Below are 16,614 nucleotides of genomic sequence, written 5' to 3'. Positions count from 1 at the left end.
ATGGCGCTGGAGCAAAGGCAGAATTCCTGCTGCTGGTTTATCAGAAGGCACAACTGGAGTGCTTGTGGCTGCATTCCTGTGTGCTATTCTGGGTCCACATTACTGACAGTCTCCACATTGTCTTCAGGGAAAAGTCCAATGAACTGTTATTCTATCTGTCAGTGTCACTAACCCAATCAAATCCACACTTTCATCACCAGGAACACCACACTGATACATCAAAACCTGCCAGTGCACACCTCACTAATCATCAGTGGTGGACAGTAACTAAGTAAATGTAATGTATTATTATACTTTAACTAAGTAAATGTAATTAGTTACGGTACTTAAGTAGTTTTTTGTGTATCTGTACTGTTTTTCATTTTGGGCGACTTTTTCCTTTCACTCCACTACATTTCAGAGTCTAATATCTGACTTTTTACTCCGCTACATTTTTGAAATCTGTCGTTCCTTTTGGTTTCTGTGTGTATAAAAAGGTAACATGTCAAAACGAAAGAAGTGCAAAGCCAGACCACCAATCAGGGCACAGCGGTCACTTTGTTTAGAGCTGGTTTTGACCTGTTGGTCATACCGACCCAGTGCAGCACACGGTTCAACGTCAGCGCAGCAGCGTAAAACTTTGGGAGAGTCTGTTCAACATAAATGATGAACTAACCTAACTTTGTGTAAATAGAGCACAATATAGAAATATGTCCACATATGCAGTCGAGACTGACGCGGCTTTTTTCTGAATTTCTACAAACACCATTTCATTTTATAGTAAAATAGTTTGGGCTGGTTTATGTTTATGAACAGACGCCTACAGATCAACATAGTAAAGGAGCTCATCTGTGATCCTGAGTTTAAAGCCAGTTTTTCTTAAACTTAAACTTGCATTGAGTTAATGAATCGTTTAGTACTTTTACTTTCGATACTTAAGTACACATGAAGGCAAATACTTTAGTACTTTTACTTAAGTGGAGGTCTAAAGGAAGGAACTTCTACTTTTACTGGAGTAATATTTTACCTTGGGTTTCTACTTTAACTCAAGTACACAAGATCTTTCTACTTTGTCCACCACTGCTATTCATAAACTAGTTATAGTTCATCATGTACAACATGATTTAAACATTTAGAATCACTTGTCATAGTAATAGGTTTTACTTAACATACAACAATAATGTTATCCAATGATAAATAATATACTGCAAGTGTGACTGCCTTGAGATTCTGACCTCCACTTTTGAGGCATTACAAATAATTTTACTATATACTTTTTAGTAGTATTGTACTTTATTATTAGCATCTTCTATACCTTCTTTCATCATTCTGAACACATCTACGTTTTTCTTAGCTTTTCTTCTTTTTCAGCTTTTCTACTCATTATTTAAAACCTGTGAAGTTGGATTCAATTCCAACATTTGTAATGATGACCCAAGACTACCAAATGGCAAGACTTGTTTGAAAAAGAAATGGAAATCTGGAGGTATCTCTATCTCTACTATCCTGAGCAAAGTAAGACAGTTTAAAGACAATTTAATTTTAAAGACTATCTAAACAACTTCAAACTACTACAAAGCAGCCTCTGGCCTTCTAGAACCACAGTCCAGACATACAAACATCCACTAAAACCCTGAACCTATTCAGATTCTAAGTTGATCACTTCCGTCTGTGAATCTGTGAATGAAGGGACCGAAGGCCTCCCTGCTACACTTTTAAAAAAGATGGTTCTTTGAGGGTTCTTTAGTAAACCAAATGGTTCTAGATAGAACCATTTACACTCAAAGAATCCTTTGCATGATTAAAGGGTTATTCGCATCATGAAAGAGTTCTTCAGAAGTGATGTGAATGTGTTTTGTATGGTTCTATATTGAACCTGTGCTCTATAGGACCCTATATAGCACCATAAAAGGTCTTCTATAGTTACAGGTTTGATGGCGTAACAACAGAAGAACCCTTTTTGTTGTAAAAATGGAGAATGTGTTGTATATGTGTTGTTCAAAATAGGTTCTATATAACCTCGGCTTACGCATGCAGGATAGGAGTTAAATTGGTATTAAACTGTTAAATCCCTCCACACATGTTAAAAAACAGAAGCAGGAACCAAGGTTGTGTGGAAGTTTGGGTGGATCAGAAAGGTAGTTCAGGGATTCTTAACCTGTTTTAGTGCGACTCAGTCACAGTGCGACCCATTTTAGGGGTTTCATATATTTCACAGTCCCCTCTTTGCCACCCTCGCCCCACTCACCAGTATACATATTAAAGAAATTACAGCAAAATAATCAAATATTAAGTCTGCTCACTTACCGGACTTTGCCACAAACCAAGCAGTCAAGCGGTCAATTAAACCAAACGCTCGATCAAGCACATCCTTCAGTAACAAGCTTAAAAACCTCAGCAGCACTGCTCTGTCTGATCCACTTGTACCAGCACAACACACACTAACACACAACCACCACCACATCAGTGTTACTTCAGTGCTAAGAATGATCCATTACACCCAAATAGAACATGCCCTGTGAGTGTCCATGGGGGTCCTGACCACTGAAGAACAGGGTAAAAGGGGGCTAACAAAGTATCAGAGAAACAGATGAACTACAGTCTGTAACTGTAGAGCTACAAAGGTCACCTATACAGTAAGTGGAGCTGATGAAATGGACAATGAGTGTAGGAACTAGGAGGTGGTCATAATGTTAGGCATGATCAGTGTATCTCTCAACTCTGTTGAGCCCCATGGGACCAGGTTCCTACCAAGGGGCCCCGACCCGCCAGGTTAAGAACCCCTGAGTTAGTGTCCGTGCACTAAGTTAGGACACAACAGCGATTATCACAAGCCACACCACACACACACTGAAAGGGGTGATGCAATATTATGAATTCTGAGACGCAGTGATGTTAAAGACAAGGGGTCACACGCGAGACCTTGTTGAGTTTGGCGTAGTCGATGAGGTCAGGCCTGTGCCTGTGTATGAGGGCGCAGAACGCTAGGCCGTCCTTCCAGCTTCACCGCAAAGAGGACATTAGAGTCACGTTCAAGGTCAAATAAAGTGCCGACATTTTATTCCAATATCTTAACTATATTTCTAGTAATCACAATCATTTTGTTGCTATACATATTTCATCAATATCATGTAAATTTCAGTTGTTGTAAGGCTGGTACAATAAATGTACAGTATAATAGGGCTGGGCAATATGGCAATATTTATCATTATTGTGGTGACATCAAATTATGCTTTTCTGAGCATACTGTGGATATCATCGGTACTAAAAACATAGCTGAATTTTGGATGGCAAAGAGCATTATTGGTCCTGTTTAATTAGATTTAGTGCCATATGTGAAACATTTAATACAAATCTTAGTATTTAGTTTTTGATAGAATTTTTTAAATACGGCATTCCTTTGTTTTTTTTCAGAAAAAACAGATATCATGATGCATCACGTATCATGAAACCTTTCTGAAGTATCATGATATAACCGTTTTGTCATATCGCCCATCTCAAGCTGGCAGATCATTCAGCTAATCCAAGGATGCAATTCAGACAAAAAGGCTACTACATAAGCTACCACATTCCCAAAACGATCAAAGTGAGCCTTACCTGACATGGAAGTTCTGTACATTGACATTCCTGTAGGGGGCGGTCTTCCTCTGGCACCACAACAGCAGGCCTTCTTTAGCAGAGGTTTCTAGAAAAACATGGCATTGCAAATTAACATTCTTTGGATTTTTACCTTTTTAACTTCACCAGTACCGGTCAAGAAAAACCTCAATAGAGTTTCCAGATCATTAGTGATGCAACATGATATCAGAATCATATGCTTATCTGTATAATTGCTTGATCTGACCGAAACTTCAGTCTGATATGCGATGATGTGTTCATTTTTCTCCAGAAAAACTGAATGTTTAGGTGACACTGGGCATTTCTCCATAATGCAAATTTAGGTCGAATCTATGCTCAATTTCTAAATTTTGTAAACGTTTATTTATCAGCATCAGGACATGTGTACACGGCCCAGAATTCCAATATCGATGCATCCCTACATAATATTCCCTTGTACATATATTCAAATGCTCTGCATCACATAACAGGAAACCCATATAAAGAGCTTCTGAGAAAGATAACAACTTGTAGATATTTAGACGTGAAATTACATTTAGAACTGTTTTTGCTGGGCCTGTATGGCTGCACTTAGAACTATTGACACATTTATCCATATATCGTTAAGTTATGTTCTTACTATTTTGCCCAATAAAATATTTTAGATTTACTTTGGCTGTAAAAAAAAATAATTATAAAAAATTTAATTATTAAAAAGAATAATAATGCCCTGCGATGGACTTGCGATCTGTCCAGGGTGTATCCTGCCTTCCGCCCGAAGACTGCTGGGTTAGGCTCCAGCACCCCCCCTCCCGCTACCCTGACGGAGAAGCAGCTTAGAAAATGGATGGAAAAAATTGATGTATTTTCTGTTTATTCAGGTTGTCTTTGTCTTTTATTAAAATTTGTTTAAAGCAACTGAATGTGACAAAAATGCAAAAATAAACTAAATCTAATCCATTATCTTGGCAGGTGCTAGTCTGGGAAAACCATCTCAAGTCTTGTAAGATCACAAAAAGGAGCCACTGTGCCTCTGACAGTCAGTTGGAACATTGAACGGTTATCAATAACCTACATATGATTGCTTTTATACCTTCCACTGAGATGTCTTGGATCGCAAATCGGAGGATGATGGTCCAGATCATTCCAAGAGTCATCTTAACATTCCCATCCACAATTTCTACAGAGACAGACATGAAAACACAGTCAAGCAATCAGATCAAGAACGCAATGTCTACAACACTAATAAGGACAGCAATAAGCACAGAATTCTCTTGATAAGAACAGCATTCATTTTCCTGAACAAAACAATGAGTAAATCATTCTGGACAGAAGTGCAAGGACTCAGGGTCATATAGAACACTTAAATGTCATGTGCTCTCTACTACTGAAACTGAGAACATCAGACATATCCGCCAAAGATGGTGACCTGATAGCATACCTTCAGCTCCGATTGAAACAAGCTTGACTCCTTTGCTGGTGATGAAATCGAGAGCTTTGTTGACATTGGCAATCTTGTGAAATCGCATTTTACCTCTGTCAGGCTTGGATAACCTCTCCCCTGTTTGGGAAAGGTTTCAGAAACAAAGCAATGACTTGATACAGCATGGCAACCACACAGTTCAGCAAAAAAGACTATATAAGCTATTGGTATCTTAAACTGATACTCTTCTACTAGAAAACCTTTATCTATTATGATATTAACATCTGCAAACAGGAGTAATACATTATGTTTTTTTACCTGAAATGTATTTATTTACCTGAGATGACCTCGAGCAGCAGCATGAGTTTGAGGCCGTTTCTGAAGTCTTCCTCGATGTTCTCAATCTGAACGCCAGCCTTTCGTAGATGGGAGTTACACCACGCAGTAAACGTCTAGGACGAAGACAGAGTCTCAAACATGTACATACATATCGTTGGTGTCAGAAGAAAACCTCGTATCTCCAAAATGGTAACTTTACAGGAGAAGAAAAAAATCTGCTTTACTTTTAATGTAATTCAACGGAACCAGATTTTCTTCCAAGTAATTTTGGGACGTTTCTTTTGGTCCATTCTTCATGAAATTTACACACAATGTAAAAGACAACAGGTATTTTCCAATTATGTCAAAAACTGAAAAATGACAAAAATAGAGATACGAGGATTTCTTCCAACAACAGCGATATGCTACATTTACTAAAATGTAGTTCACACATACAAACTCAATTCTAAAAAAAGTTCTGACAGCATGTGAAATGCAAAGCAATAACAGAAAGCAGTGGTTAGACCTGTATTGTAGACCTGTTTGACCTGTATTCAATTGAAAATGGTATGACAATATTTATTGTTATTGTGATAAATAAATTGTGATACTGTAATACTGTGATCAAAATATACTTTTCTGTGCATATTATGGATATCGTCAGCACTTTAAAGCGACTTCCCAACTGCATGTTTGATTACGAAGAGAGTATAAGTAGCCCAGTTTATTTGGATTTAATGTCAAGAATACATGGACATCCCTGAAAAAGACGTAGTCTAGAAGGAAGCAAACTTTGCTCCAAAATGTGTTCAGCATTAATGGTGCCTTCACAGATGTGCATGTTACCCACAAACACCATCTCACACCATTTTCAACTTTACCCTCTGGGTGATCCTTTTCTTTTCTGTTCTGGAGAACACAACGTCCTTTATTTCCATAAATAATCTGAAAGGCTAACTCATAAGACCTGTACATTTCCACTGTGCATCAGTCCATTTTAGAGGAGCTCGAGCCCAGAGAAGTCGGCAGTGTTTCTGACATATGGCTCCACTGCACACTGTACAAAGTACAGTACAAAGTACGACATAGTACGGTCTTAACTTGTATTTGTGGACGCAGTGATGATCAATGTTTACTGACAATGGTTTGTCAAAACATTCCTGAGCCCATGTGATGATGTCCATCACAGAAACATGCCGTTTTAATGTAGTGCTGTCTGAGGGGTCTGGGCATTCGTTATCATTTTCCCTTTGTATTTCACCATTTCTATATGGTGAAATACAAATTTAGAAACAAATCTTTGCAATCACTTTAAAGAAACATTATTTTTAAACTGCTGGATTTTTGGCAAAGTGTTAAGCATCCACCTATTCTTGCTCAAAAAGATCTCTTTCCTGGATGCTCCTTTCACACCCAAGCATGACTGTATCACCTGTTTAAGATCTTATCAATAAGTTGATAGGATAAAACACAAGCTTATTTTCTACTGTTTAATTTAAATACTGGGTTAACATGGATTTACAAATCACTGCTTGCTGTTTCTATTTGCATTTCACAAATCTGAAATTGGGTTTGTACATGTAGGGCAATGTAAGGCTAAAAAGAAAATGTATTTTTTCGGATTCACCACTATTTTACCATCATCATCGTTTCATATTAAAACTCAGAAGACACATGTAGATTCGCTGGTGTTTTGGATACTACATAAAATGGCTATATTTGTGTTGTGGACGTCGTGACCCCTGGTTCCCATCACCACCACTGTGAAGAAATTCAAATTCTCTACAACTTAACACTCTAAACATACAGAGGCTTTCATTTTTCATTTCATGTCACTGGCAATGTTTTTATGACACGTTTTAAGCAAGACCAGCCATAATTCAGCATGATAATTTAGCAGTGGGGGCTGCTAAGAACCTTCCTACTGTGGTTGAATGAAGTGTTAGCTGACTGAAGTGCTTTAAAGTATGAGAGTATGGAAACCACTCCATCTGTCCAGCCACTGATGTCATCTCTCCAAAGCAAACACTAGGCCTGGTCATACTCCAATAAAGACGGCCATAAAGACAAAAGGGAAAGCTCTGGCTGTAAATCACGAGCCGACTTCCCTCTGACTGATGCCTGGGACTACTTTGGCAACACCCAGGAACATGCTAGCTTATGTGACATGTTAGCCGACAACCTTACATCTTCTGTTGGTTTACATGCCCAACTTATTTATTTATTAATTTATTATTTATTTGATCAGCTAGATTGACAGACTGTTTAAGGAGAGATCAAGAATAAAAAAGCACCTTCTTAACGCAGTAATCTCGTAAAACGTGTTGAAATTCTCCCATTTAGCCTACAGCTATTATTTAGCTTCTTTTCTGCTATTTATCCAACACAGCTAATTGGCAAAAAGGATGAGGCCGTTTCTGTGTAAAACACTGAGGCCTCCAACCTGCGTTCTTACTGAGCTCCTCTCTGTAACATGAAGGTCTGAGCTGTATGAGATACGAACGTAAGAGAGCTTGTGTTTAAAGCCAGTGAAGCAGCTCTGAACCTGGTGAAGTCATCGCTGTGCACATCAAAGCTCAGTAGTCCAGTCCAGAGCACATTCCTGTCAAAGTAAGGGGGTAAATTTAGCCCACTCTGCTGGGTCTGCTTTGATAAGAGAACCTGGGGATGCGAGCCTCAGGTGATGGGAGTGGGGGCAGTATATGGAAGCTAGCTGTGACTGATTGGATGGGAAAGAATTTCATTCATCCGTGGAGAGTGTGCGGGTTTAGAGACGCGGGGGTGGTCTGGCTGGTGTGATGTGACAGCACTAGAGGGATATACTGAGATAAGGACAGAAGAGCTGGCGAGAATAGCGGAAGGCTAACAGTATGTGCAAAATGCTCTGTGTAAAAAGCAGCTTGTTTCTTGACTGCGAGGCTAATGTAGCTAACAAATGATGGAAGCTTACACTGTGTGCAACCAAAGTTTGGAATTTCTGACCTCCGTCTGAGGAAAGCCAAAGAAAACACCCCCTTAAGTGGGAATTCTGGAGTTCTTCTGTTGTTCTTAGCATACAATGTCATATCAACATGGCTGCTCACACCATCAACAGTAAAAAAAAGCATCTTCTCTACATTCAAACGGGATTGCAGTACCATTTGCTGCCTCCTTTCACAAAAGACACAGTTGGCCATACGTTTTTGAGAAGGTAAACACATGAGCGCCAGAGTTGCCTCTCAGATTACTAACTTTAGCTAGCCTGTTGCTAACTACACTCACTTTCATGGAGGCGTCTGTGGATTTTTCCCTACTTCGACACAAATTGCATAAACAGTTTGTAGCAGTAGATTTTTGCGCAAAAACGCAAAATTGCCAACAAGCTATTTTTTTTTCAATTGGCTGGTCTGTGTTTTCTGAGGTAAACAAGGCGAGGCAGCTAGCTGCACTCGGACTGTGTTTGAATGCTGCTGCTACTCCTGTACTGAAATGTCATAGCATACGCATGACTTACTCTGCAAAAAACTTGCCTCTTACTTTTGCTGGAGCACTTTGTTTGATTCTTTGTTCCTTAAATAGTCAATTCATTTAACATTTAAACATTTAAAATGCCAGTTTGGCCCATTAAACTGCGGACAATCTTGTTTAAATCGCAATGTTGGCTAACAGAAAGTGCTAGAAAGTGCTACTGTGTGCTATGTCAGTCATAAAAATTCATGTTCTGTGCTTCCAAATATAGATCTCAAGCTCTGTGTACACCGTTCTGAAGACAGCACTGCTTGTTAGATCCTTAAAACACCCACAATTGATATGTATTCTGGGTTTTGAATGGGTTCAGGTTTCCACGATCATAACGTCCCACTGGCAAACCTGACAGCCTGCCCTTAGCTAATCTTAAACTCTTAGCAGGCAAGTGAGCTTTGGGTAAGGGGTCAGATCCGCATGCCTATAACTGTCCTCACTCAATTATGCTTGCACACTCCCAGAGACCTTATTACTAGGTCTAAAGTTCAGTTTTTTATGCCTTAAAGTCTCCAACATGAAATACCACTGAAGGTTCATGGTGCCAGGAATAGGCCTGTCTTGGTTTTTACATAATCACATGCTGAAAAACCAGGATTAAAACCTAATGGTTTTGCTTTCTCAAGTGAATTGGCTTAATGGTTTCCAATTGAGACATTAGTTTCCTGTAGAACACCTTTAGATTCTATTAGGAAACCATCAAATGCATTTAGAACCAGCCATTGGTCAGCTGTTAAACCATTAAGCTCCATTAGCCTCTCAACTATTGAAGCTGACCATGATTATTTTCCACAGTTGTTAGCTTTCCCAGTCATGTTTTTGGTTATATTTGGCTGTTCTAACATTATGTTGAGAGCTAACTAGTTGCTCACCAGTGTTAGACTTTTAATAGCTAATGTTAGTGACAGTGCTAGCTATGGAGACTTTATTAGAAATCATATAAACTAAATTGCCTGTACATGAGATTTTCAAGTCCAAATCCATGCTTGAGAAATGTGAGTTTTACAGTTCCTTATGAAAATGAATTATTTTCCACCATTAGTAGTTCAGCTCATGTGAGTCTAACGATGATACACGCTCCTCTCTGAAGAGTCTAGCAAAAGTTACAACTATCAAGATTTGAAGAAACTGGAGACAAAACTTTTTTTGTACTCCATGTAGACCATAAATCCTTGAATATAAAAGGACTCACTGAAATTTGTTGAGAAATGTAAACGCTACAGTGCTTTTTATCCAGAAAAATCAAGCTCCTTCGTTTACTTGTATTTGGTTACAGGCCAGTTTTGTCCAGACGAATATGGCGAAGCACTGAGGTACTGCAGCAATGGGCCGAATACATAGAGTCTATGTATGTATCGCTGTTGTCGAAAGAAAACCTCATATCTCTGAAACGGTAACTTTACAGGAGAAGGAAAAAACTGACTTTACTTTGAATGTAAGTCAATGGAATCAGACTTTTTTCCAAGTTATTTTGGGCCATTTCTTTTGGTCCATTCATCATGAAATGTACACACAATGTAAAGGGCAACAGACATTTTCAAATTATGACAAAAACTGAAAAACGTCAAAAATGGAGAAACAAGGTTTTCTTCCGACAGCAGCGATATGTTTGTGGCTACTAGGCGGCCACTTTAGGCTCATAATAGTCGCATACCATGGACGAAAAAGACCTTTAAGTTGTTAATCATAATTACTTACATGGCAATTAATATTCAGCTAAAAAGTTAATCATGACAGGCCTAGTCCGGAGCGACACGCTTTCAAAAGGCATTCAGTTACATCGTTCTGAACACCTTACCAGCTCAGGTACTGCATATTGAAATCAGCAAAACTCTAGCATAACATATAAAGTTTGGGTGCCCCGTATTGGGCACATCATATTCCATGTTCTGTTGATTTTCTAAGTGAAAACCAGTGAACACATTCTCTTCAGAACACACGTCTGCAAATACAAAATACAAATACAAAATTACTGTTTATTTGAGTTTAACATATTGGGAAGAAATCTGGCCTATGAAAAAGTTACGACACATTTTACACTTTATTTTAAATATGTTAAAGTCAGCAAATAAATAGGGACTGTATTTTAAATTCTGCAGGAAAGTGTCATATTTCAGTACTTTTCACTTAAAAATAATCAACAAAAAATTTGACTGGGGTGTTCAAACTTTTGTGTATGACTGGTTTTAATGCAGTGGCCTGTGCAAAAGTTTTGGCACCTCATATGTTAAATTCAGCAAATAAATAGAAATTGTGCACTTGTCAGAAAACAGTTGTTCAGAAAAATGCCAAGTTTCTTACGTGTAGAGGATGTGATTTCAATGAAAAAAAATCATCAAAATGTTCACTATCAACAAATATGTCACTTGACATTTGCACACTGATCATGCCATAAAGAGAAAGCCTTGCTATGACTCAAAGAGTCACAGGTTTGACCCCCGCTGACGAATTGTAGGCCTAGGAAAAGCATGAAACCTCAAGTGGGCTGGTCCCTTATTGATATATTATTCCGTGTTTATGTGTGCTTATGAGACAGAGCATTCCACCAAATCTTGGAAACGTGATCCTAACATTAAAAATAGCTATGAGTTCTTTTTTTTCCCAACTGAATCTGTTAAAGAGATAATGGCTTGAGACTTTGCTGGAGTTATGTCCAAAAAATTGTCAACTCAGGACATTGTTTCCCTTTCTTTCTTCTTCTCTTTCTTTCCTCCTTTCTTTTTCATCAAACAAAAGAATTCCACACCAAGGACATCGGATTAACCCAACACGGTGCCTTTTGGTCCCTGGAGTTAAAATTAGCCGCAGCATCCATTCTAATCCCAGGGACCGTCGTCATGCGTTAGCAGCATCTGTTGACAGTCGCGCATTCCAGGCGTATCAGTCTCAGAGAGCCGCTGGGCTATTGTTAGCCTTTAGCCTCAAAACCAGATACTGTAGCATTAACTAACTATAAACGTATAAAAGAACATAATGACGATACACCTAAAGCTGCAGCACAGTTCACAATACACTTCACCAGCCTTCTGGTGTCAGACGAATCTATCGTTAAATCCATTATCACTAAAATGCTGCCCCTGTAGCGGAGACAGTGCAGTTTCAGACACTGGACAATTAGAGATTTAGCCACCTGTCGATCTAAATGTGGGTTTACACTCATCTGCCACTTTATTAGGTACATTAGGTGCTAGTAAAAGGTTGGACCCCCTTTTGCCTTCAGAACTGCCTTAATGTTTCGTGGCACACTTTCAACAAGGTTTTGGAAACGTTCCTCAGAGATTTTGGTTTATTTGAGTTCCTGTTGCCTTTCTATCATCTGGAACCAGTCTGCCCATTCTGCTCTGACCTCTCACATCAACAAGGCATTTTCGTCCACACAACTGCCGCTCACTGGATATTTCCTCTTTTTCGGACCGTTCTCTGTAAGCCCTAGAGATGGTTGTGTGTGAAAATCCCAGTAGATGAGCAGTTTCTGAAATACTCAGACCAGCCCGTCTGGCACCAACAACCACGCCACGTTCAAATCCACTTAAATCCCCTTTCTTCCCCATTCTGATGCTCGGTCTGCACTTCAGCACGTTGTCTTGACCACCTCTACACGCCTAAATGCATTGAGCTGTGGCCATGTGATTGGCGGATTAGCTATTTGGGTTAACAAGCAACTGTACCTAATAAAGTGGCTGGAGTGTATATCTTAGGTTAGATTCCTTTACTCTCTGTACGTCCACAGAGAATGAATCCGGACAGACAAATCCACACGTTTGCCACGACTGATCATTTTATTTCCCACGTTTATTGTGAAATGACTCTTAATTATGGCCCCCAAACTCTGGAATTCTCTTCCTCAGTCCCGGCTCTTCTTTTTCCTCTTTTAAATCTGACGTGAAGACTTTTCTCTTTAATACACGTTTTTGAGGTTTTCCCCCCAAGCTATGTGAAGTGACCTTGGGTTTGTGAAAGGCGCTATATAAATGTAACATTATTATTATTATTATTATTTCCTCAGTGGTCATCTTTCTAAGAAATATAAAATGATGTATAAGGTGAAATGATGCATATTTCAGCGTTACTGAAGCAGGCCTTAAAGTGTTTGACTCTACAGCAGCAAGCTAAAACTGAGATCTATAGTCAGCAAACCTGTCAGAAGTTGAAGTGAGAAAAGTTGAAGAAGTTGAAAAATTTGCTGAAATTTCATTATTCGCTGAAGTTGGAGAACTTTCAAAAGTTCAAAATATTGGATAAGCTAGAACATGAAAAGATGATGGAGCAAGTCTACAACTTGGAGGAGCTGAAGATATGTTGGAGATGTTACAGAAGCTGGAGAAGATGAAGTTGGAGATATCTTGAAATGTGTTTTTTTTTTAATCAAAAATCAGAGATTAGAAAAGCCAAAGATGCTGGAGTAGGAACACTGGAGAAGCTAAAGAATTTAGAATTAGAGATGTTAGACAAGTAAGAAAACACAAAGAAGTTGGAAAAGAAGGGAATGAAATTGGAGTAGCTAAGTTGGAAGAGCAAGAGAAATCAAAGGACCTTAGAACTAGTTGGAGGAACTAGAGAAGTTGGAGGAGCTCAATAAAGTTGAAGGAGCTAGATAACTGGAGGCGCTAGAGCATTTGGAGGATTCAGAGTAGGTAGTTGAAGCAAAGGAAATTGGAGTAGCTATGTTGGAGGAGCAAAATAAACTGGAGGAGCTAGAGAAGTCGAAGGAGCTAGGTTGAGGGAGCTAGAGAAGCCGGAGGAGCCAAATTGGAGGAGCTAGAGAAGTTGGATGAGCCAAGTTGGAGCAGCTAGAGAAGCTGGCGGAGCTAAGTTGAAGGACCTAGACGAGGTGAAGGAGCTCAGTAAGTTGGAGGAGTTAGAGAATGTGGAGGAGTTAAGTTGAAGGAGCTAGAGAAGTTGGTGGAGCTACATAGGGGGAGCGAGATAAGCTGGAGGTAAGGTGGAGGAGTTAGAGTTAGAAAATTTGAATGATCTAAATAAGTTGGAGGAGCCAACTTGGAGGGGCTAGATAAGGCGGAGGAGCTCAGTAAGCTGAAGGAATTAGAGAAGTTGGAGGAGCCAAGTTGGAGGGGTCAGCAGGGCCGCTGCCTCTGCTGTTCTGCAGTACGTGGGTCTCTCTGAGGCCCCTGTGCGGTGCTGGTGGTACCTTGCGCTGCTGTTTCTCCCAGGCCGGGTCCAGCAGCAGGTCTCTGTCCCACTCCTCCTCCTGCATCATGTACTCGTCCTGGTCGTAGCCGTTGTCGTACGGCAGCATGTTCTCTATCTGAGTCATCTCGAGCTCAGGGAGACTTCTAGACGCTACCTTTAGCTCCGTCACTGCTCGCTGCTCTGAGGGTCTTCAGACTGCCAGACGTTCGCTTCTTCCCCCCCTTTAACACTCTTTATCCGTCTCTCTCTCTCTCTCTCTCTCTCTCTCTCTCTCTCTCTCTCTCTCTCTCTCTCTCTCTCTCTCCACCGCAACCGCACAGCGACAAGCGCACGCTGTCAATTTGTACCGGTTGGCCACGTGACCCACAGGCGCACTCCCCCCCCACCGTCACTGACGTCTTGCTTTCTTGCTATTAGTAATCAGGGTTGTTTATCTGTCTGCCACTAGAGGGCGTTTGGACCCACTTATTAAAGGGGAATTCCACCAAAATTTGGAAATTCAGATGTAAACAGAAGAATTCAGAGTGGTTTGATGTCAAATGCTCCAAGACATCAGGCACTATATCCATAGCCATTTTCTTTGTGTAATAACTTATTAGTAACGTAGTAACAGTATTTAGAACCATCTATTCTAAATACACTAAATACACTTATTCTAAATAAAATGGTTCTTCAGGGCTTTAAGTGAAGATAATGGTTCTATACAGAAACCATGAACACTAAAGGAACCAAAGGCTCTTTGCACGGTGAAATGGTTCTTCAGCTGGAGAATGTGTTGCTTGCAGTTCTATACAGAACCTTTGTGAAAAGGATTCTGTTATGGTAATGACGTCAAGTTTGTAACGATGGAAGAACCTTTTTTTGGTGCTATACCGAACCTTTTTCCATCAATCTGAAGAACCCTTTCACGATGCAAGGAGCACTTTAGTCATGCAAATGGTTCTTTGAGTGTTCGTGGTTCTTTTCAGAACCACTGTCTTTACTAAACAAGCCTTTAAGAACCGTGTTTTTTAAGAATGTAGAACCATTTCAGGCTTAAAAGGTTCTTCGCAGGGTGAAATGAATCCTAGACAGAAACACCATGAAATGGTTCTATAAAAAGGGTTCTGCTGTTGTTGCAAGCTTGACGTCAGGTGAAACAGAAGTTGCTTAACAGAGACACAAGAGGGCGCTACTGTTAGTCAATGAACACAGAGCTGACCTCAACATGACCTCTGTCTGTACCGTTTTGTTGATATCATAAATTGCACTATACATTTTAGCAAATACATTTATTATCACTTATTATAATATTAACTTAATAAATACAGAACAATTTTTTTTCTTTCCCTTTTCCCTGGTTCTACAACCCGGTTACACAAAATTTAACATGCTAGCCATTTCTTTCCTGAGGCTACATGCCCCCCCCGGACCCTCACAGGTCCCTCATCTTAAGTGGATATATTTTTAAAAGCTCAGTGAAATATTTTAGCAGCAACATAAAATTGCAGCGGTCACCAGATTTTGAAATAAGTTAAGGGCGAGTTGCTGAAATTTGATTATTCATAGAAGTTGGAGAGGCTATGTTGGGGTAGTAAGAGAATTGGGAGAAGCTGAAGATACTGGAAAAGTAAAGAAATTAGTTTTTTGGAGATGTTACAGAAGTGGGAGAAGCCAAGAAGTAAAGGAAGGTGTAGAACAGAGGTCACTAATAGGCAGACCACCAGACACTGCCCTATGTCGATCTGGACCAATAAATATGGAGAGTTATTTCATTTTGATGTGATGGTCCTATTTTGATTGGCGTAACTTTTAAAACCTTTACTGTAGCTTTAGCGGCCCGGGAGCCTCACAGACCAATCAAATATGTGTAAATATCACACATTCAGCCAATCAGATCTGTGCATTCGATGAGCACTGAGACTCCAATGAGTGATGCACACACAGGGGAGGGACAAGGCGAGAAACAGCAGTCAGAGAGGAAAGTGAGTCAGAGAGAAGTTATTTCACATGGCGTGATCTAAAAAAAGAAAACTGACAATAAATATTGTTGAAATGTTACTGAGGTACTTTATTTGATTTGACAGTGAGTTGTTGACTGTATAAGATATTGATATAACTACTAGGCTACTTCAGTAAACAGTATATGGCACTGAATCATGATGCAGATTAGACAATATGATGTTCCGGACCTTTGCTTGAGGACGTTTTCTCTAACTGGACCTTACTGAATTTTAATTAAAGACCCCTGGTGTAGAAGTTGGAGAAATTTGAGAAGTTAGTGAAGGGGTAGAAGCTGGAAAAGTGGAAAATTCAGAGAAGCTGGAGAAATTACAGAAGTTAAAGAAGCTGTTGGAGAAGGGAAGTCGTGGATTGGAGGTAAGGGAGCCAGCCTTGTGACCAGAAAATCACCAGTTCGATCAATTCAGCTGTCAGTATGTGACTGACGTGCCCTTGAGCAAGACACCTAACCCCCAATTACTCCCCTGGGGGCCGTGGATAGGGGCTGTCTACCACTCCAGGCACACGTGCTCACTGCCCCCTAGTGTGTGTGTTCACAAGTGTGGATTTATGTGGGTGTTTCACTGCACGGATGGGTTAAATGTGGAGGTCTAACTCCTCTGTGTGCAAAACATCCACCACTCAAATAGTACCTGCTCTGTGAG

At 39.9% G+C, this 16,614-nt stretch overlaps 1 protein-coding gene across 1 annotated transcript in view; it reads right to left on the bottom strand.

The window, feature by feature from the left end:
- Window positions 1–14,264, bottom strand: part of actn2b (actinin, alpha 2b) — a 37,262-nt gene extending 22,998 nt beyond the window's left edge. Inside the window, exons 1-6 of the mRNA XM_017707852.2 lie at window positions 13,968–14,264; window positions 5,337–5,451; window positions 5,018–5,137; window positions 4,670–4,756; window positions 3,577–3,664; window positions 2,902–2,980 (exon numbers count right to left, since the gene is read on the bottom strand). Coding sequence (XP_017563341.1) covers window positions 2,902–2,980; window positions 3,577–3,664; window positions 4,670–4,756; window positions 5,018–5,137; window positions 5,337–5,451; window positions 13,968–14,093 — 615 coding nt within the window. The 5' untranslated portion in view covers window positions 14,094–14,264. The remainder of the gene's footprint in view (window positions 1–2,901; window positions 2,981–3,576; window positions 3,665–4,669; window positions 4,757–5,017; window positions 5,138–5,336; window positions 5,452–13,967) is intronic.
- Window positions 14,265–16,614: the final 2,350 nt, after the last annotated feature.

Source organism: Pygocentrus nattereri, chromosome 10 (assembly GCF_015220715.1).
Source record: "Pygocentrus nattereri isolate fPygNat1 chromosome 10, fPygNat1.pri, whole genome shotgun sequence".
NCBI classification, from domain to species: Eukaryota; Metazoa; Chordata; class Actinopteri; order Characiformes; family Serrasalmidae; genus Pygocentrus; species Pygocentrus nattereri.
Note: the sequence above shows the minus strand (reverse complement) of the source record. Positions and strands in the feature narration are given on the sequence as shown.